The 22252-nt window shown below is 37.3% G+C and overlaps 3 protein-coding genes across 4 annotated transcripts; 1 reads left to right on the forward strand and 2 right to left on the reverse strand.

The window, feature by feature from the left end:
• Window positions 1-561: 561 nt before the first annotated feature.
• On the forward strand, window positions 562-3466 carry LOC127659393 (serine protease inhibitor Kazal-type 1-like). The gene is made up of 4 exons (XM_052149186.1): window positions 562-702; window positions 2714-2736; window positions 2861-2973; window positions 3235-3466. Exons 1-4 carry the CDS (start codon window positions 654-656, stop codon window positions 3287-3289), a joined length of 240 nt encoding a protein of 79 aa, XP_052005146.1. The 5' UTR covers window positions 562-653; the 3' UTR covers window positions 3290-3466.
• Window positions 3467-3536: 70 nt separating this feature from the next.
• On the reverse strand, window positions 3537-8078 carry sil1 (SIL1 nucleotide exchange factor). 2 transcript variants are annotated; one of them, XM_052149808.1, is made up of 9 exons: window positions 7743-8078; window positions 7528-7660; window positions 7251-7359; window positions 7028-7133; window positions 6764-6952; window positions 6515-6636; window positions 6336-6432; window positions 6051-6215; window positions 3537-4199 (listed from the first exon to the last, which is right to left on the reverse strand). In XM_052149808.1, the coding sequence occupies exons 1-9, from the start codon at window positions 7869-7871 to the stop codon at window positions 3831-3833; spliced, it is 1419 nt and encodes a 472-aa protein (XP_052005768.1). In that variant the 5' UTR covers window positions 7872-8078; the 3' UTR covers window positions 3537-3830. The 2 variants fall into 2 exon arrangements, with proteins under 2 accessions (XP_052005768.1, XP_052005767.1); XM_052149807.1 differs by lacking the exon at window positions 6051-6215.
• A 3305-nt stretch (window positions 8079-11383) lies between these two features.
• Window positions 11384-22252, reverse strand: spdl1 (spindle apparatus coiled-coil protein 1). The gene is made up of 12 exons (XM_052150209.1): window positions 22146-22252; window positions 21590-21754; window positions 21293-21469; window positions 20988-21182; window positions 16149-16298; window positions 15504-15602; window positions 14988-15098; window positions 14742-14882; window positions 14544-14647; window positions 14270-14457; window positions 12240-12528; window positions 11384-11675 (listed from the first exon to the last, which is right to left on the reverse strand). The coding sequence occupies exons 2-12, from the start codon at window positions 21752-21754 to the stop codon at window positions 11546-11548; spliced, it is 1749 nt and encodes a 582-aa protein (XP_052006169.1). The 5' UTR covers window positions 22146-22252; the 3' UTR covers window positions 11384-11545.

Consider the following 22252-nt stretch of genomic DNA (forward strand, 5'->3'; position numbering starts at 1 on the left):
TGAGTGTGTGTGTGGAGGTCATGCAGCTTTTGAAAACATGAATGTTTACTGAACAGGAAAACAACTGTAGATAATGATGCATCATTGTCAGCAACAATCATGTATAGGGATTTTTACATCGTGTTTGTAAAATGAGGCCATTTTTAAAAAAACTTTTATTATCCAGTCTTGCGCCTCTCCTAGAAAAGTGGGATAGCTATGTTTAAGATCAGCTCTCTGATGCTCTTTTTAAATATAATTCATCTTTAACTGTTTTGTTTTGAACATACAAAGGCCTCCATAATAACATTGCAAAACCACAAACAAATGTCCTTAGCCTCAAATGTCATTAGTCATTAACTAGTAGTCCAAGGCACTTAAAGAAGGGTTTATACTTCTGTTTAATCTACTGATAGGTTAAAAAAATATTTCACAAACCGACACAGACAAACAGAAACTTAGAAAGCCATTATCAAGGTATTTGACTGTCCTTAGTCATTGTTTGTAGGATCACTACATGAATGTCACCAGTCAGGTTCTTACAAGGTAGGCAGAAAAGATAAAAGTGAGGGAGGAGTGTTGGTTGATTTACAAAAGCTATATGACTACAGAGCTCTGGCTAGAGAACAACACCTGTGGAGTTTCACACACAAAAACGCATACCCAAAGTGACTATGAAGTTGATTATCCTGATCTGTGTATCTGTTTTCATTTGCCTCTCTGGTAAGTATCAAATTTGTCATGATTTAAGCTACATAGACTGAACAGGGGTTTATTTAGTATTAAACCAATTATTAAACAAAATCCAGATTTCTTATTAGCCAGGCTACTGCTGTCTTTAATATACATCTTTGGGCACTGAAATCTCATAATAAGCATAACAGAGTGACCCACAATGTGTTGTTTCACTTATGGATGTTGAATTGTAAGTGTTATTTGCACTTCTAAGAACCGGGACATGAAATTATACCTTTGTTCTCAAAAGGCATTTGTCTTTTTGCTGTATAAGCTTAAATAACAATATATATTTGAGAAAGGGGAAAACAAATATAGGACAGCTACATTTTAGATGGTATAAAAAAAATAAAATTAAAAAAGTCCAATTGTTGACATAAGATTAGATCCCTAAATGTATCACCAAAATCTCGATCAAACTTTATGCCAAAACATTTTCTATTTCCATTAAACAAAAATAGGCCCAGGAACATTAAAGGCTGTTTCTAGAAATGATAAAGATAATAACAAATATAAAGACATTGTTTAACATTTTTAATAAACTTTGTTTATAAAACACATAATTTTGAGTCTGTGGCTTCAGTCTAAAGAGATGACAACATACACTCACCTAAAGGATTATTAGGAACACCATACTAATACTGTGTTTGACCCCCTTTCGCCTTCAGAACTGCCTTAATTCTACGTGGCATTGATTCAACAAGGTGCTGAAAGCATTCTTTAGAAATGTTGGCCCATATTGATAGGATAGCATCTTGCAGTTGATGGAGATTTGTGGGATGCACATCCAGGGCATGAAGCTCCCGTTCCACCACATCCCAAAGATGCTCTATTGGGTTGAGATCTGGTGACTGTGGGGGCCATTTTAGTACAGTGAACTCATTGTCATGTTTAAGAAACCAATTTGAAATGATTCGAGCTTTGTGACATGGTGCATTATCCTGCTGGAATTAGCCATCAGAGGATGGGTACATGGTGGCCATAAAGGGATGGACATGGTCAGAAACAATGCTCAGGTAGGCCGTGGCATTTAAATGATGCCCAATTGGCACTAAGGGGCCTTAAGTGTGCCAAGAAAACATCCCCCACACATTACACCACCACCACCAGCCTGCACAGTGGTAACAAGGCATGATGGATCCATGTTCTCATTCTGTTTACGCCAAATTCTGACTCTACCATCTGAATGTCTCAACAGAAATCGAGACTCATCAGACCAGGCAACATTTTCCCAGTCTTCAACTGTCCAATTTTGAGCTCTTGCAAATTGTAGCCTCTTTTTCCTATATGTAGTGGAGATGAGTGGTACCCGGTGGGGTCTTCTGCTGTTGTAGCCCATCCGCCTCAAGGTTGTGCGTGTTGTGGCTTCACAAATGCTTTGCTGCATACTTCGGTTGTAACGAGTGGTCATTTCAGGCAAAGTTGCTCTTCTATCAACTTGAATCAGTCGGCCCATTCTCCTCTGACCTCTAGCATCAACAAGGCATTTTCGCCCACAGGACTGCCGCATACTGGATGTTTTTCCCTTTTCACACCATTCTTTGTAAACCCTAGAAATGGTTGTGCGTGAAAATCCCAGTAACTGAGCAGATTGTGAAATACTCAGACCGGCCCGTCTGGCACCAACAACCATGCCACGCTCAAAATTGCTTAAATCGCCTTTCTTTCCCATTCTGACATTCAGTTTGGAGTTCAGGAGATTGTCTTGACCAGGACCACACCCCTAAATGCATTGAAGCAACTGCCATTTGACTGGTTGATTAGATAATTGCATTAATGAGAAATTGAACAGGTGTTCCTAATAATCCTTTAGGTGAGTGTACATCAAGTAGCTAATATAAGAATTTGGCATCTATTCAAGCTAAACACATAGTAAGTTAAAAAGAAAACAAAACTTACATATTTAGCACCATTTTTTTGTCAAGCCCTTGTCTGTGAAATGTATGTGCCTTTCATGGTTCATTTCCCATCATCATGTTTTTCAAAATTCTTTTCACAGTGGCAGAGCCGCAGCCCCGAGAGGTAAGCTCACTTGTGAAACCTCGTCATTTTGAAATAACTAATTGCTTATAATAAAGAACAATGGAGGTAAAGTGTTAAGATACGTGGATTTAACCTGGAAATCTCTCTAATATCTCTTTAACAGGCCATATGTACAGAGTCTGCTAATAATGGCATGTGTTCCCGCGAGTACAATCCAGTGTGTGGCGATGATAGAATAACATACTCAAATGAGTGCATGCTTTGTTGGGACAACAGGTAGGTCCACTGAATGTAAATGATGTATAAAATAAATATTCATGTCCATTCAACTATTTGAGAAGGCTGATGCAGGAGATGTGAGAAAACTCAGGGTATGTCCAGATGTCAGTGTTGAATCAATTATCTATTAACCTACCAAGCTTTGATAAACAAACATGTGACAGTTTTCATTTTGAAGAGGACAAACTTGTAGCAATCCCGATTGCAATGCAGAGCATTTGTGGCACTTCTAAACAATGCATCTTCTTTTCTTTTTAGTGTCCGTAACCAGAAAGTCAGAGTAATGTTTGAAGGAAAATGTGAGACCCCCTGAACTCACTGCTGTTACAGCTATAGCATCCAGAATGGCTTTCCAGTTGGAATACATTAAAAACCAGCTGCGCATGACGCTCCATCATAGATTAGCCTGTAAACCTCTTTAAGGTTATACACTATTGGAACTTTATGAAACAATGCCTTATGTAAAGCAATAAAACTATCAAGCATTTAAGAGCTCTCATTTATTATTGAAGTATTAAAACTATACTTTCAAACATACCACTTTCATTCTTTGAATGTCTTCCTTTGCCTATTTCGACTCATTTTGACCAAGCAAAAAAAAAAAAAACACACTAGCTAATGCATGTCTTTTAAAACATAAATCTGATTGATTTCCTTTGAGCATTTTAAAGTTCTAGACACCTATGCAACATCTATGTACTGTATACAGTACATAACTTTAGGCTTCTTTAAAGTGTTCAGAACATGGTGGCAATCCACATTCCTAAATGGACCAACTAGACAAATGCATCATTCACAATTTTTTTAAAGCCTTTTATTTCTTCTTGATATTCCGAGAAAGCAGCTGTCCCATTCTACACATGTTGCATTTTAAACAACATAGCGTTCACAAGTGCCAGGATCTCCCCAAAGTAACCATCCTGCTCCCCTATGTCCTGCTCTGTGAGGGCCAGTTCTTTATACTGTTTGTGCAGTTCATTAAGAGAAGTGGTCAGGGTGGGGTTCTGTTTGTACGGAGTCTGACACTGAGCCATCATGGCAAGCAGAGTGCGCAGAGCCTTCTCTCTCCAATCATGCTCGGAAGAAGCTAAAAGCTCAGGCACAAGGCCGCACCACCCCTGCTCTACCAACACAGGCAGAAGGGACACTTCAGCATATTGTCGCAAACGTTCCTGGTGAGTGGAATCTGGTATAATGTCCAGACCTGCCTGTGATATCAGCTCCTACAATGCAAAGCACAAGAATGGTTTGATTCAAATGTCTGATTCAGGTGCTGAATACATACAGTTTACATTGAAAAGGTGTCATTTTAACTTAAAAATAAAGCAAACTGCACAAACTGGTTGTTTTTGACATGGTGCTAATTTGCGGTTATGATATGTTGCTGCAAAGCAGTGGTTCTCAACAAAGACTGCCTCAATCTTTCAAATCTCATTCACTTTAACACTTTTTTTAAGCCTGGTTTACACTTTTACCTGGTATTGCAGTGCATCCTGTGCTGCACTTATTTGAACAAATATGTCTTTGTTTGCGCAGGGCTTTAGCACGGAACTGACCCTTAACTAAGCCCCGCCCCCTTGGTTATCATTGCTTGCTTTGCAGAACTCCCCATAGGAATAAATGGGAGATTGCAGTGAACTGAATTGTTACTATTCTTACGTGGGCTGGAATGAAGTGACATTTTAAAAGCATATTTATCTGATGTTTTTGTCAAATAAATTGTTAAACTACACAGTAATTTAATTGAAAACTGCAGAGATTGTGAATCAGAATTGAGGCCAACGATTATCACAGTAACTTGAAAAGAGAAAAGCGTCGGGCGATACACACCCGATAACATAATGTAAATGAACAGAACTGCTTATAACGACTTATAACACATTCACTATGATGCTGTGAACTTTTTATGTACGATCGCCTTTATTAAGACCTGATTCAATACGTAAATGAATTAATGTCAAGTTATTAGCTTTAATTTACCTTGGACTAGATGTAGGTGTTCTAGCTGATGTTATAATTGTTCATTTGGGAATGAGGACTAAGACTGAGGACTGAGTTTAAATTAAAGATTTTTTAAAAGAAAGAAAAAAAAAACAGCATGAATCCTCTAAGTAACTTGTGTCACCATTACTTATTAAGTGACACAGCAACAATGTTTAAAAAAAAAAAAAAACTATTGGATAATTTCTATAAAATTCCAATTAAAACTTCTCAAACACATTACTCCAGTAGACATTCATTGCAAAAAAAAGCAAGCACCTGACAGAGAAATGGTGCATGGCAACAGTTGCCAAGATAGAATTGGTTAGAAACGCTTTTAGGGCGGGGCTTAGTGAAGGGTTGATTCTGGGCCCCCTGAGTGTACGTATATTGCTCAGGGCCTCTTTCATATAAAAAAAAAACCCTGTGGGCCCCTAGAATCATTACCTACTTTCACCCCATTAGCTACGGCAATGCATGCACCAGATTCGAATGGGTGACCATAGCATGGCTACAGAATAATTGAAATATAGAGCACGAGTGATATAGATGACTTATGGTGATTTTATGTACTTTTGGAGCTTGACAGTCACAATCACCAGCTCTCATTCGTTTGTCTCACAGATTAAAAAAGTAATACTCGTTTTGAAAGAAAGGGGTTCGAAAATCATGGATTCATGTATTGATGGAACACAAAGTATAAAAACATTTACATTTATGCATTTGGCAGATGCTTTTATCCAAAGCGACTTACAGTGCCCTAATTACAGGGACAATCCCCCCGGAGCAACCTGGAGTTAAGTGCCTTGCTCAAGGACACAATGGTGGTGGCTGTGGGGATCGAACCTACAACCTTCTGCTTACCAGTTCAGTGCTTTAGCCCACTATGCCGCCACCACCACTGCTTATGTAGTCCTAGTGAACAATGTAGTCCTAGTGACAAAAAGTTAATTCACATAATGTTTTCTTTCATTTAAGAATGTAACTTTTCATTACTCAGCAAAAATATTTAAACTGAAAGTTTTTCTAATGAGAATCACTGGCTTAAAGGAATAAAGATCGAAGCATTAGAATGTGCTTTGGAAAAAACCAACCTTCTCAACGATCATATCATAGAGGACTGTAATGATTCTCACACGCAGGGCCTCTGCGCCTGGTGTTTGAAACAGTCCGGCAAGCACCTGCAAACCACCAAGCTTCAAAAAGTGACTTTGAGCAAACGGGAATTGACGCAGTAGTGCGGCCACAGCAAATAACACCTGCATTAAATAAAATTCTGTAGTGAGGGAATATTCATATTCATTTAGCTATGACAATGACTATTTAATACTAGCCATAAACCAGTAAAATGTCCAGGGTTTTTTTTGGCTGGCTCATACCTTTTTCTTAACTGCCATTGGTCGTTGAGTGGCAAGCAATGTTAGCAGCTTTTGTAATCCACCACCTTCCACCGCCTCAACTTGCACTGATGGGTTACTAGAAAAATTCAGATAATTGTGACAAATTCTAAATGGATTGTGTTTAGATAGCTCTTTTTGATTGCAAGTGTGGCACTCACCTTGAAACAGCCGATCCAAGCACAAAGGCAGCACTCTCCTGAAGACGAATATCTGTACTGTTTAAAGCATTTATAACCAGATGCATTCCTCCCATGGACACCATATTTTGGGCATTGTCCACCTGTTAGGAAAAAAAAAGAAAAGATTATCTTGCAATTTGCAGAGAGAACAGCGAGGGATACGACAATTGTCAGAAACTGCTAACTAAATTTCAAGCAATTGTTCCACAGCTGTAATTGAGGCATCACCTGATGCACAAGGTACTCCAGGTCAAGAAGAGCGGCGACTTTTTCTTCACTTGTGCTTTTAGAATCATTGAATTGGGTTAAAAGTCTCTTCATAACTTGAACATCTGTCTCTATCAGCATGTCAAGGGCTTTCATGTCTTTTTTCAGCTCTTCGATGGGGCGAAATTTGGCCCTCACCTCTTCTTCATCCTAAAACCAAACATCAGTAGTAAAGCACTCAATAAGCAACAAATGAAAGTGGATAAAGAAATTAAATGATCCTACTTGTTTAGTGCCTGAAGAATCATCTGTTCCTTCTTTTAAATATTTCAGAGCCTCTTTCAACTCCTGAGCTGTGAATGAAGGGGTCTGCATGTTCATCATTCCTTGCCTAACCAGAAGATGACAAATGAGGAATAACAATATCACACCAGTATTTATAACAATGCATCACCTCAATCCACCCATGTATTGATTTTAGTATACTACATATCTCGTTCCACAGTACCTATTTCCATCTCTCCAGTATTTGAAGCCTTCCTCCTCTCCCAGCTTGACCTCTCTTTGCCCAGTCTGAAGATTCAGTCGGACATGAGAACCTGCTGGAACTGCTTGACCTAAAGAATGGAGTATAATTAGAGTTACACATCGAGTCACACCTGTTCAAACTTTGACAGCCACCCATTAATAATCACGAAAAGCAGAACAAGTGCTTCATCTAACTATTTAAAACTAAACAGTTTTGAAGATAAACAGCCAGTTCTGTGGCTTATTGGAATATACACCTGGTCTGAGAGTTTGCCAATTGTTTGTGGGATGAAACACCTCCAGGTCCTCAGGATCCTCATCATCTAACTGTGTCTCTTCAACCTGGTTAAGATCACCAGAGTCCTCTTTTATAGTTAGGGCTGTTGGGGACTGCAAGCGAAACAATGCTACTATTAAGTTAGTACAGAAAATTAAATACAATATTTTTAAACATCCCAATAGCAGATCTCACCTTCACATTGTGGGCACATATGAGATGAAGACCATAAAGCCAGAGAGTTATCGTCACCCCAAAACTGCTACTCCTCTTGCTTTGCATTATACGTCTGGTCATCGTTATATTGGACAAAGAAAACGTCATACGCGTTATATTCTAATTCCACAGACAGTGGGGTTCAATCGCATGTCTAACATATACACGAGACCATCCGAAAATAAAACCCACCCCCAAACTCGGTTATTAATTTCTCTAAAAGGTCATAAAGAAATTGCTCAACTTACAGTACGAACTACTAAATCTGTTTAATTTATTTTGTTGATAAGTAATGCCGCAGAGCGCATGCGCACTTCCGCTAACCGTCTAAATGGGATACGTGAACCAATCAAACAAAGAGAGGTGTGTGTTTTGATGAACGTCATTGTATTCGGACACTGCGATTGGCTACAAAAGGAAACACGTTCTCATGACGCAAACAAAGTTGAGCCTCTCTCCCACTGATCTATATATAGATCAGTGCTCTCTCCCCATTTGTTGAAAAGCGTTTCTTTACGGAGTAAAAACCACTGATCTATATATATAACTGGATTGCTCACAGCAGTAGGTTTTTTATTATTTATTATAACAATTTTTTTTTATCAAAATCACACAATAATCAAATACAGAATGACAATAACAATAATTGCAATAAGAACAGTATAAAAATAAAACAATATCAATACAAAATATTACAAGTAAATAAAATAAATTAACAACAAAATAACAGTCGGTGAAGCTACCGGAAGTGCTCTGGCGGCCATTTTACTATTCCTTACCGACAGAGGGCTTCGCGGCCTGTGCGGGCCGGGGTTTAACCGTGAAACAACACTCACTGAAGGATGTGGCTAAGGTGCCCACAGGTTGTAATTTATGACTGTGTACCTATTAAGCACACATTAGTCGTTATCCCCATGTAGAGTTGGCATAACGATCATAATCTTTAATAATCAACAGTAAAAATACAACACCAAAATGTATTTATGCCCCTTTTTAAAGTAAAAGTATCCACTAGCGACATCTGCAGATTGTTACAGGATGCAAAGTTTCTCTGCCTTCAGTTTAATCCTGTTGATGCTCATTGTTCATAATGTTGACAAATTCTACATTTGCATAATTTTTCAACATTATTAACTAGATTATATAGTAAATGTTAACTAAATGTGTGTGTGCACATCAACAAGTTTTAAAGTTGTTAATAAAAACCACTAAATTTGTGTTGCTATTGTAACTAGACAGTACCTCTTTTAAGAATAAAGAGTTCTTTCAGAAGAACCAAATGTAAAAATGTATTATAGTATACACACACACACAAGTTCACATGCAGTATGTGTGTGTGTATATATATACACATCAATTAATTTACCTTTACTTAATGGAATTATCCATTTGCATTTATTTCTGGAATATGTACATACCAGCTTGTGAGCATTTAATTATTTCAACAATCCCCTGATCTTTGAAATCATAATCAGAAATAAGTTTATTGACATATGGACACTCAAGGAAATCATACATATTTATTTGTTCAATAACAAAAGCTTCCATGTACACACAAAAATTGACTATTAAACTGAACATTACAATAAAAATGTGCAGATATGCGAGGACAAATATGCTAATGGATTTAACATATATATATAGATCAGTGAGTAAAACATGTAATAATACTATTTATTCGTCAATATTCTATTTCCCCAAGAGGAAAATTCCACTGGAACTCTATATCATCATCAACAACATACATTGGAAGAAAGCATGGTTGTTACCCTATAAATATCGTATGAAAATAACTTATAAAGACTTATAAAATCAAAGATGTGCATTTTAAAATCTTGCATAAGATGTACCCTTGTAACCTACTTTTATATATACTCTGATGTGAATAGCTCATGTATCTTTTGTGAGTCTTGATCATATGTTTTTCTTGTTATATCAGATTTTGGCATGATTTGAGTCTCATTTGTTTTTCCAAGCTACATTTAAAATATGATTTTGTATCAAAGACAATCTATGTTTATTTTGAAAACAATAACAGAGACCTAGAAAACACTTGTCAAGTTTTTCAGTTTGCAGAATTCTTGTTAGAAATCAAGTGCTTAATAAGAGTTATAAGATACATTATTGATTTTCTTTATTTATTATTTTCCTACATGTTTTGATGAGATCTTTCCTGCCCCTGAATGATATATATATATATATATATATATATATATATATATATATATATATATATATATATAAAATGTATTTTGTATTCCCATGTACAAGTGATGTAAATGATTATATTTAAACATGTGCAAGCTTCCACTGATGCAACTTTTTTTGTAAAATTGTTTGTGTTTCTGTTTTCTTAAATAAGAAATATACAAAAAAAATTTTGTAAACAATTTAGATGTTTAGATTTTTTTTTTGCTAGCCTATAAATGCAACAAAAAAACAACAAAGCCAACAAACTGTTATTCTACAGAATTTTTTTGTTGTTGATTCTTAGCAAAATACAAACCAAAACGTAAAATCACTGGCACACTTATGTCCAAAATTTTGAAAACATCTACACATATTTTTACACGTGTCATGTGTTCGATGTCCAAAGGTTAAAATGTTAGTTTTAAATAAAGTTTAATTTTGTACAATCTTTCTGTAGAAAGGGCAATAAATAATATATGTAATTAATGGACAAAGCCCTGCTAATGGTGGTGCAAACTGCCAGACGCATCATCGGAGGTGCGCTTCCCTCCCTCCAGGACATATATAACAGGCGGTGTGAAAACAGCTCGGAGGATCAACAGAGACTCCAGCCACCCGAGTCATGGGCTGCTCTCACTGCTACCATCAGGCAGGCGATATCACAGCATCAGGACCCACTTCTTCCCCCAAGCAATTAGACTTTTGAACACTTGATCTCTCACGATCAATAATCGGCACTGCACTTTAGTAATCTTACACTGGACTGTCTGTAATAAAGCATATTCTCTCTTAACAACACACTGGCAAATGACAGCCTGGATGTCAATACAGCACATACAACCTACTGTATATTATATATATATATATATATACACTGTATATACTACTTTTATTGTATACTGTGTATTCTATATTGTGTGTATTGTATACTGTACATTGTATATTATTATTTGTACATTGTGTTGTGTGTAATATGTGTATATTAGATTGATGTAAATTGTGTTATTTACTGTAATTGGTATATGTCTCATCACTGTCATGACTGCTATGTTGCTCGGAACTGCACACAAGATTTTCACCCACTGTTGCAATTGTGTATATGGTTGAGTGACAATAAAGTAATTTGATTTGTTAACTTGACTTGCAGAAATATAACAGAAGTGCTTCGCAAACTATTGCTGAAGCAGAACCTATAGGGCTTTAATGTCAGAAATGTTCCTCGTTACCCAGATACCACATTAGTTTGTATATTATCAAATCATATGTGTCTCAAAGTCTGAGCTCTCTTATTGCCCAAATGTTAGTTATTCTGCATAAATAGAACTATACTGCAAGTGCAGTACATTAGTATGTTAAGCAAGTTTATAACATCAAAGCATTAATCACCAAAATGTATAATTTCAGATTTTTTTATTCAATGTTCAACTGGCTTAAATAGTTCATAACAGAGGTATTGCTAAATGTATTAAAGATGTGCTGTAAAGCATGTGCATGTTATGGTTCAAATTATTATTAAAAAATATCTTAATTACAAGCATAAACTTGACAAAATTCTTTAACAAACTATAAAACAATTACAATTTACATTAGCACTACTGTTGAGCACACTCGCTTGCCATGGTTTTTTCTGAGTTAACGTGGGTAGGTTGGTACTTTTTCCTCTTTTTCTCAGCTCTCCAGTTCTCTTCTTCATTGCTGTGTGTTTGATCGTCAATCTTGCTACTGCAGACATTAACAGGAGACATACAGGCAAACCATTCAGTTTGTGGTGGTTCAAAATACAGATAGTGCTAAAAGTGATAATTAACATTATTACTATCACCACAGGAGTTAGAATTAACATTATTACTATCACCACAGGAGTTAGAATTTCAATGTCACAGTTAAAATTATCCTACAGTTGAAATGCAGACATAAATGTCACTCCATCCCTTTAAAGAAATGACATTTCCCATTGAGTTATCAGTCCTTAAAGATAATATAGTACACTTTTGAACTTGACATTTCTTGCAGTGTACCATTAAGCATACAAATCTTGGTGGTACCTCTCAAGGGGTTATTCCTAATAAAGAATTTCCAACAATTAAGCCAGGATCACATGAGATTAAATGTCAAAAGTAGTTCCACCGAGCTACAGGATTCCTGAGAGGCAGCGATAGATCAAGAAAAGATTGTCTAGGAGTGAGCGTCCTCATGAAACCCAGGAAGAGGGAGATGACAAAGATGGTAAAGTTCAAGCAGTGAGGCAGAAGGGAGAAGGGTTGGCATGCAGAGGTTGGCACTGACCTGGGTGCATCAGGAATGCAGACTGGGGGATCCTCACAGATTCGGACAGACTTGTTTTCACGAGGCAAGACCGGGTTGGGCTCTGTGGTTTGTGCAGACTGTAACGGGACCACGGTGGGCTTCTCAACAGGATGACTGAGAGCTTTTTCCTCTGTATTTCCACTAGAGGTCTTGGCTGGCTCAATATCCATTGTCACAGTTTCCTCTTTGCTAGGTGCTGACTTTTCCTCTGTAGTGACTACTGGAAACTTCTCACGGCGACGCTTCTGTACTTGTGATTTATTCACCTCTGAATACACAACGTTACATGTAAGGCATTCCAGAGCATTTTATATAAGCCTATGGATAAATTACTACAGCAGTGAACTAATTTACACATTAAAGGAATAGTTCACCCAAAAGGAAAATTCTGTCATTATTTACTTACTATCATATCATTCCAAACCCATATGCTGTTATTTATTTCGAGCAGCACAAAAACAGCATTTAAGAATCTCCACAACAGTTCATAGTGACCACATCTATCTAGCTCCAAAAAGGATGTCGTTAGGCCCTTTCTCACCAACAGTCTTCTCACCAACACTTTTCCTTTAGAAACTATCTAGATGAGAACTCTTAAAGAGGAACATCATCAGGGTGCAGGGTCATCTTTAAATCAACAGTGAAGCTAAACGAAACCCAGAAAAGACAAGTGTTCATCAACCCCGTATTACTCACCCAAAATGTTTATTAGGAAAGTATGGTTTGACATTCAGCTGTTTTGCACAGTAATGGAGAAGGTAACCGGGACCCATCAAATGTGTCTTTCTCTGTCCGGCAAGACAAGACAAGATGATTTATATTGCAATATGATAAATATTAATCTAAAATGGCTGCCCTACTCAACATGTGCACCTATAACCGCTATAGGACACCCAGCAATCACACATCGCTGACTGAAGTTCTGAATGGAGTTTGTTTCATAACACACAGCCTTTTGATGTTTTGAAATCGAGTAACACCATATCACCATTTTATTATTAATTCAATCAATCAGCCTTAATGGATACTATATAGATGTCTCAGAGGTCAAAGTCTGCAGGATTAGAGCGTTTTGGATCAGGAGTGCCAACCCTTCTACATTATGTGGGTATTATTATTTCTGGATTGATTATTTAAATCCACAGTTTCTTAAAGTGTTTGGTCTCCAAAAAACAATATTATTGCACTACTTTATCCTGTTTCTGATTTAAAACTGCCAGAACTGTAGATCTAACAACCTGTAGACAAAGTTAACCATTATTTTTTATTCTTCCAGTCAAAATGTGCACTGCATTAATTAATGACAGCTTTAAATAATCAATGCTATGGTATAAGTGGGATAATCCAAGGCTAGGTGTGTGTGTTAAACGATTTTAAATGCACTTTGTGGAGGCCAAGGTTCTTTGCCTCCACGTTGTGTATTGAAAATCGTTTAACGCACAACTAACTGTGGATTATTCCTTACTTATGACTCGACATAAATTACTGTACTGAAATACTCATACTCAATACACTCATTGACTTAAAGACTTCTTGATGCAAGTTAACCACACAGTAACAGGCACACAAAGTACCTAAAATGGGCTTTAGTCCCTGCAGTTGGAAAAGTTCTAATAATAACATCAAACATCTTCAGTTCACATGTGTCTGGTCAACAAAGTCAAGATGTCAAACTTGCACAATAGGTACCACATTTGATTAAAGAGATGAATAATTAATTTACATAAATTATTTGATTTGCAAATTAATAAAGATTTAAAATTCAGTCTGTTCCTCACACAAAACTATTGTATGGCTTAAGAAAACTTGGAATATGTCATTTTACCAATGACGTATGTGGTAATTAACATCGTTTCAGCAGCTTGGTCAATATGAACTGTCATTGTATAGACAGATCTTTTTCTTTAACATGGGGGTGCTTAAATAAAGACAGAACATTCATTTTGGGGGGGAACTACTCCTTTAAAACTCAGTCATTCTACAATGTAACTTTTCAAGATTGTAATTACCATTCGGTGTGTATTTCATCTGTAGTTCTTCAAGCTTGACTTGGAGCTTCATGTTGTCACTGTGTCTTTGTTTCAGCATTTGCTCTGCACCATAGAGTTTCCTCTCTAACTCCAACACTCTCTGACTTTCAGAGAGACCCTTCATTCTTGCCATGGATAACTCATCCTTCAGTTTCTCTGCATCTTTTCTATATAAATACATTTTACAACTGTATTAAACATTGCTGAAGTGCTGTCTGCCAGCAGTGCAAATAAGTTGTAATAGAACACTCACTTTGAATTTGAAAGTTGCATTTTTAATAGATCTGTGTAGTAAGTCTCATCCACAAGCTCATTTTCTTTAGACTGGACAGGTTGATGCTGGTCTGTTACAGACACCTGTTGGTAAAGGAATTATTAGCAATATTTTCCAAACTGTAATTACTATGTTTCATTTATACGTGGGAAGTAATATGTAACATGATCGACTTACCTTTGCTTTTTCCAGCTCTCTTACTTTCATCATCAAGGTCTCTATTTCATTGTTCTTTTCAGATAACATGAACTGCAATCGTTCAAGCTGGGCTGGGTCGGCCCTGTTGCCCTGCAGCTGCATAAGGGTGGCTAACTGCATCTAAAACAGCAGACAGAAGGAAAACAGATGTGATTCCCTTTGCTAATGTGGAAAAATGTCAATTAAATATCTATTCCATTCGCAAATAGCCTTAATGTGTTTTACCTTCATACGGTGCATGTGTTGTTTGGTGAGAACATGCTGCTTCTGTAGAGACTCGTACTGTCTTCTCATGCTGTTCATTTGCCTTTCCATCTCTGCTCTTTTGTCCTCTACCTGTGCAAATCCACATATTTTGTGTCATGGCACACCAACCTATGCCTTAAAATACTTTACAATGCTTTTTAACTATCCTGTAATGATGTATGAAACCCTATTATACTCTGGAGCATTTAGTGTGACTAAGCTTATATTTGCCATTTTGTTATAGGTTTATCTTCCTTTCTAAATTAATATTGTATTGTTTTGAAAATAAGGTACAGTTTCTTCAATTACTCATGCCTTATTTTAAACAGGAGGGAATAATGCCAAGAGGAATAATCCTATAGGTCCTTTAGCCAGTCATGCAATGCTTTCCATACCAGCAGGAAACTTCACTCCTTTTTGACCTTCATGTGATGCCAGAGCATTTGGGGAATTACTGCCCACAAACACTTATGGCATAAAAAGCATAATGTGTACCTCAGAAAACAAGGAATTGCCTTTGCTGTTGGGATCCTGTGCCTGTTGCAACACTTGTTCTAGTTGGATTTGAAGATCTTGGTTGGCTTCACGAGCTTTCTACATTGGAGAGAACAAAGTTTTTGCCTTCAATTCCAGTTAAATCCTCAAAATCAGATTCAACTTTATGCATATTGTGCAAGTAGTTACAATAATACAACACAATAAAAAAGCTTTTAATCAAGAATTTACACAGAAATGCAGGAAGTAATGCAGAAAAACTTTTCATCAGCAAGCCGGACTGGAAACAGCGCATTCACAATTCGCAGAAAGCTCCACAGATTTCGGCAGAATTTGAATGTCCGTCATTCAAATTACCCTACTGCCCCTTGCATGTGTATTTGTTGTATATATTTATCAAATACTTTGATAATGATTTTAGCTACAAGTGTAGTACTTTCAACTCTGTTTAACACATTTGACTTTTAATCCATTATGTAGAATTTCCCCAAAATCAGCACAAAAAGTTTGAAAAGTGGTTCCATGGGGACCAACATTTTAGTATCAGAAATCTTGGTCTAGAGCATTTCCTGCATTATTCACTTTAACTCAACCAATAATGAATATTTAGCAAACACATTAACTTGACAATGCTTATTTACATACTTCCAAAGCATTATAGCAGGACACTGCCTCTTTCTCTCTCTCTTCCTTCTCCTCTGTGAGTCTCTCCAGTTGCCTCTGGAGGGTCGTGTTGGCCAAATTCAGCTGTTCTTCTTTGTATCGTGCCTCCTGAAGTTCCTGCTCTAAAGTCTCCTGAAAGGCAATGTCCCACACTTCAGTACCTTTAAATTTGACCAACTACCAAAGTGGCACACTTTCACAGCCTTCCATTTACAATGGAACAACTACAAGTTATCACTGTAAAATTATCAAGACGTTGATGTAGATGTTGTAAGCCACAGTCACACTAGACTTTGAGCATGCTAAATTGTTTTGGACAGCGCAACAGACAGGATATGATGTCACACAAAATGTATTTGGATGAACTCCGCTCTCATGCTTTTGAATGTGTTTAAATGAATGGAGCACATAATTCAACAGACATTACTTATAAATTTGAATTTACGTTTTGATTTTTGTTTTTTTAAATCGAGGTTTCACATAAAAATATTAGCAAACATTATATTTATATACACAGTTGAAGTCAGAAGTTTACATATACTTAGGTTGAAGTCATTAAGACTCATTTTTTAACCACTCCACAAATTTCATATTAGCAAACTATAGTTTTGGCAAGTCGTTTAGGACATCAACTTTAAGTCAATTGGAGGTGTACCTGTGGATGTATTTTAAGGCCAACTTTCAAACTCAGTGCCTCTTTTCTTGACATCATACTAAAATCAAAAGAAATCAACAAAGACCACAGAAAAATATTTGTGGACCTCCACAAGTCTGGTTTATCCTTGGGAGCAATTTCCAAACACCTGAAGGCACCGCATACATCTGTACAAACAAAAGTATGCAAGTATAACATCATGGGACCACGCAGCCACCATACCACTCAGGAAGGAGATGAATTCTGTCTCCTAGAGATGAAAGTTGTTTTTGTGCGAAAAATGCAAATCAATACCAGAACAACAGCAAAGGACCTTGTGAAGATGCTGGAGGAAATAGATAGACAAGTCCTATATTGACGTAACCTGAAAGGCCGCTCAGCAAGAAAGCAGCCACTGCTCCAAAACCGCCATAAAAAGACAGACTACAGTTTACTAGTGCACATGGGGATAAAGATCTTACTTTTTAGAGAAATTTCCTCTGGTCTCATGAAGTCAAAATGCAACTGTTTGGCCATAATGACCATTGTTATGTTTGGAGGAAAAAGGGTGAAGCTTGAAAGCCAAATAACACCATCCCAACCATGAAGCATGGGGTTGGAAGCATCATGTTGTGTGGGCGTTCTGCGACAGGAGGGACTGGTTTACTCCACAAAATAGATGAGGGAGAAAAATTATGTGAATATATTGACGCAACATCTCAAGACATCAGCCAGGAAGTTAAAGCTCTGTGGCAAATGGGTCTTCCAAATGGACACTGACCCAAAGCATACCTCCAAAGTTGTGGCAAAATGGCTGAAGGACAACAAAGTCAAGGTATTGGAGTGGCCATCACAAAGCCATGACCTCAATCCAATAGACTGTAGAATTTGTGGGCAGAACTGAAAAAGCCTGTGCGAGCAAGGAGGCCTACAAACCTGACTCAGTTACACCAGCTCTATCTGGTGGAATGGGCCAAAATTCCAGCAACTTATAGTAAGAAGCTTGTGGAAGGCTACCCAAAATATTTGACCCAAGTTAAACAATTTAAAGGCAATGCTACAAAATACTTACAAAGTGAATGCAAACCTCTGACTACCTGGGAATGTGATGAAAGAAATAAAATCTGAAATAAATAATTCTCTCTACTATTATTCTGACATTTCACATTCTTAAAATAAGTAGTGATCCTAACTGACATAAGACAGAGAATGTTTTCTATGCTTAAATGTCAGGAATTGTGAAAAATGTACATATGTATTATTATAAAGGTGTATTATTCATAATAAAGCTTTATTTACATGACAGTTACAAGCTCTTAGTACCAAATCATATGGAAAGGCTATAGCCACCACCTCTTTTACCATGATATTTCAGATAGTTTTCTAACTATTGCTTTGATCTGTGACATGTTTCAAGTGTACTATAGATAATTTCGGGGCTATTCGTTGGTTTAAGGAAGTGACGTCTTTGTCCCTTGAACATTTCCAGCTACCTGTCAAACTCATTTAAAACAACAGTGGGTGACACTTCATTCATAGTGACTTTAATACAAGTAACATTAATAAAGTTAATGTGATTGTAATAGAACGCCATTATTAAAATGTAGACCATGTTGTTCGGTGACTGGATGCTCCTTGGATGCCTGGAATTAATTGAAATTAAAGTATTTAAATCTCTTAAATACCAACCACAAATGGATGCTTGAACAGCATCAATGAAGCGAGACAGCTAGATGGATTCATGCTGTACTAACAACTGTAGTATACATCTTGACTCTGGTAGGTGACCAACCATTTTTGCCAACTAATAGTACCGTAATTTCCGGACTATAAGCCGTAACTTTTTTCCCACGCTTTGAACCTCGCGGCTTAAACAATGACGCGGCTAATATATGGATTTTTCCCGCTTTCAAATTTTATAAAAAAAAAAAATAAATTCTGTGACGTGCTCAAGTTTTTTGGCGGCGTGAAGCTTTCATTAGACCAATGAAATTGCCGAACAGGTTAAGGTCAAACAACTTTTTTTGTTTACTGTTTAGATTAAATCGAGCGTGCTCAAACTTCCCATCATTCTGATTACGGTAGTGATTTTGTCACCCTCATCATGGCAAAAACATGGAGAAATGCATATGATGCAGCTTTCAAGTTGAAGGCGATTGATCTGGCTGTTGGAAAAGGAAATAGAGCTGCTGCACGGGAGCTTGGTCTTAATGAGTTGATGATAAGACGTTGGAAACAGCAGCGTGATGAATTGACTGCAAAAAGACAACTAAAGCTGAGGCTATTCAACTCCGACACCGAAGGAGATGACTTCAGTGGTTTCAGTGCACAGGACGAGGAAGATAGTGACAATGACTTTCTTGGTAGGCTACTGTTTACTGCAAATGTTTTATTTTTTGTTACAAGCCGTGTGTGGCAGCGGGTCGTGGTCAAGCGCCCGTCCGGGAGAGAAAAACTGTAAGGGCGCTTACACCTGCGCTAAATTATGTCTAACACCGGTGTCTAATTTCAAGTGCCTTGCTTCACGTGTCCTTCTTGGGAAAACTGTCACACGGGCACCAGTGTGACAGTTTTCAGCAGGGCACTTGACGTTCCAGGTAAGGCTTTTAATGGCCACAGCAATGTTTCAATTTTCTAAAGTTTCTCAATTCTTCTATGCGCCAACACTAGACTGACGTGTGTCACTCTCGAGGCTCTGTGGCTGCTGCCTTTTTATGCCGCTCTCCCCATGCTTACTGAAATTAGACACCGGTGTTAGACATAATTTAGCTCAGGTGTAAGCGCCCTTACGGCTTTTCTCTCCCGGACGGGCGCTTGACCACGCCCCCGCTGCCACTCCGTGTTTTGTTAAAGCCTATTTATTTTTGTTACAAGCCGTGTTTCGTTAATGCCTGTGTAAAGTTCATTTGTTTCAATGTACCGGTAGGCACCTGCGGCTTATAGACAGGTGCGGCTTATTTATGTCCAAAATAATATTTTTTTTTAAATTCAGTGGGTGCGGCTTATATTCAGGTGCGCTCAATAGTCCGGAAATTACGGTAAGTATGATAGGTAGCGTTTAGCTGGCTCTAAAAGTGAGTATAGATCACTCTGCAGATTATAGATTGTTTTGATGTCTGGACTCAAAATATTGTTTTGTAGCTAACTTTTATTTAGCAGTTTTCTTATTTTAAACTGTTATTTCTGAACATCTGGAATATTTAGTTTTCAATTTATTTAATATGTACACAATGTTGACAACTTCCTGTGTGGAGCATTCTGTTTTTTAATGTTTTTTTTCTTGAACTCCTATTTTTTTCTATAATGAATAGAACTTTCATTTCTCCAACCAGGTTGCCTGCATTTTTTTATGACGTTAAAGTTTCAGAGTTTATGAATCCTTAAAGCTGCACTATGTAACTTTTTGCTCTCGAGTGGTTGAAGCAAAAAACTGCAAGTTACTTGCGGAGGAACATAGTTTTGGTAATTACATGAGTTGGGCTTCGACTCTGCTCTTCTGCGCAGACGAATCTTGTGGTTTGAGAAGTAACCAAGGTTCCAGGTGATCATCTTATCAGAATGCCACTAATGACAACAAAACTCTCCGCCTCCCCGCAAAAAGTGAATAAATAAATAACAGAGGGAAGAAAAAGCCATATATTAATATGCCTTATGAGCAGGTAAGTATCATATATTCAGCTGTATTTTTAAGATAAACAGCTTTACAACAATGACATTAGACATGACGGTTGCTAGTCACATCAGATAAAATCAAATGTTGGAAACTATTACAAGGAAAATAGACCAAGGTAGTAACTAGTTTAGAGATTGGCATTTTTACCAGCATTAAAGTTTTTCCATTGTCCTTCCTTCCTCGAAAATGAAAGCACTGCAGATTCATTATCCATAATAAAATGCCACATTATAGTGGCTAACGCTATCTAACGAACTACTGCACTAAGAGAGCTACCTGGCTAACAATCGGTTTAATAAAATAGCTTGCCTTTCTAGCAAGATAAACTCCATCTCTTTTTTAAATTTTTTTTTTAATTATTTCTAACAAAAAATCTTACATAGTGTAGCTTTAATTTAGAAAAAAAAAAAAATGTGATTAAAATGTTTTGCCTTATCGACCAGCACTACTTATTTTTTTATAAATATTTGATATTCTTCCATGAAAAGACATACCGGAGTATGTTAGACTTTACCATTACTGATTCCATGTCCATCTTCTGCACTTGCAGCTCCAGGATCTCTGAGGACATGGTTTCATGTGCACGCTCAGTAAAGAAACGCAGCTCTTCAGTTTTGCTGCTCAGTGCTTCAGATTGCTGGTCCAGCTTGTGCTTCATCTGCTTCCCAGCCAGTTGAGCTTCCTCTAAATCTGCCTTCATTTTCTCCACCTAAAAAGACAAATCATTAGCATTTTGTTCAGGAAAATAAACTACCTTAAGAACCAAAAATTCTCATAACCAAATGCTGAGGCATTACCTACAATAACATATGAGCTGACCTTATTCTTTAAGTCACTGATCTCAAGAGCATGACTCCTCTCCAAAAGAGTTTGCTGCTGCTCCAGCTGATGTTTCTGGTGGTTTTTGACAACATCAAATTCGGAACGAAGACTTTCCAATATGCGGCCCTTTAACTCAACTTCCCTAAGCAGAGAGTATTTCTCTTGCTCCAGGGCCTGCAATTAAAGTACACTGACAAGATGACACTGTAACATATTTAAGTCACTATTTATTGGTCAAGCATCATGTTGCGGTGATCTGGTGGTCAAATGCTGCCAACCTGGATCGGCCAATACCTCAATGACATTGGACATCTCAATTCGCTGCTCCTCCAGTTTGTTGTGTAGATCCATTTTATCATCCAAGAGTTGAAGTCCATACTGTCCAGCCCTCTGAAGAGCCTCTTCACCCTCCTGCACCTTCCTTCGCAACGCTTTAAACTCATTCTCAAGATCTGACATCTGAAATGAGAGAGAGAGAGAGAGAGAGAGAGAGAGAGAGAGAGAGAGAGAGAGAGAGAGAGAGAGAGAGAGTGATGTTATGAAATCTGAGGTGCTCCTTGTTTTTAAAGTGTGTATGTGGTCAGCAATGTAGAAGCATGCTAAGATTACTGTCTTTTTAATTTTGAACGTATTTGAGTAAAATAATACAAATTCTTAATACTGATACATCATGTATAAACAGACAGCCTTCTAGTTATACAAAGCTGAAATATCAAGACGCAAATCGTTAACTCCCATTAGTTCACTGCGTCTGGCTAACTATTTAAACTTCCATCAAAAACATCTTGTAACCTTTATGATGAGCGTCTGTTTCGGTACTGTCACATCTAAATCATGTCTGCATATTTACCTTTAGAGCTTGGTATTTAAAACATAGTCGATCATATATTTTTTTCTCTGAAGAATAAACCGCCCCAACTGCCTTTCTGCCAGACAACCTCACACTGCTGGTTTGAA

Source organism: Xyrauchen texanus, chromosome 19 (genome assembly GCF_025860055.1).
Source record: "Xyrauchen texanus isolate HMW12.3.18 chromosome 19, RBS_HiC_50CHRs, whole genome shotgun sequence".
In the NCBI taxonomy this organism is placed as follows: domain Eukaryota; kingdom Metazoa; phylum Chordata; class Actinopteri; order Cypriniformes; family Catostomidae; genus Xyrauchen; species Xyrauchen texanus.

Coding starts and splice junctions, on each gene's coding strand:
- LOC127659393 (XM_052149186.1), top strand. CDS start 654: ATGAAGTTGATTATCCTGATCTGTGTATCTGTTTTCATTTGCCTCTCT. Junction 703..2,713: donor TGTTTTCATTTGCCTCTCTG/GTAAGTATCAAA, acceptor TTCTTTTCACAG/TGGCAGAGCCGCAGCCCCGA. Junction 2,737..2,860: donor CAGAGCCGCAGCCCCGAGAG/GTAAGCTCACTT, acceptor TCTCTTTAACAG/GCCATATGTACAGAGTCTGC.
- sil1 (XM_052149808.1), bottom strand. CDS start 7,871: ATGACGTTTTCTTTGTCCAATATAACGATGACCAGACGTATAATGCAA. Junction 7,661..7,742: donor TATGTGCCCACAATGTGAAG/GTGAGATCTGCT, acceptor TTTCGCTTGCAG/TCCCCAACAGCCCTAACTAT. Junction 6,216..6,335: donor CAATGGCAGTTAAGAAAAAG/GTATGAGCCAGC, acceptor TATTTAATGCAG/GTGTTATTTGCTGTGGCCGC.
- spdl1 (XM_052150209.1), bottom strand. CDS start 21,754: ATGTCAGATCTTGAGAATGAGTTTAAAGCGTTGCGAAGGAAGGTGCAG. Junction 15,603..16,148: donor CCTGCTATAATGCTTTGGAA/GTATGTAAATAA, acceptor TCTCCAATGTAG/AAAGCTCGTGAAGCCAACCA. Junction 14,458..14,543: donor ATGCAACTTTCAAATTCAAA/GTGAGTGTTCTA, acceptor GTATTTATATAG/AAAAGATGCAGAGAAACTGA.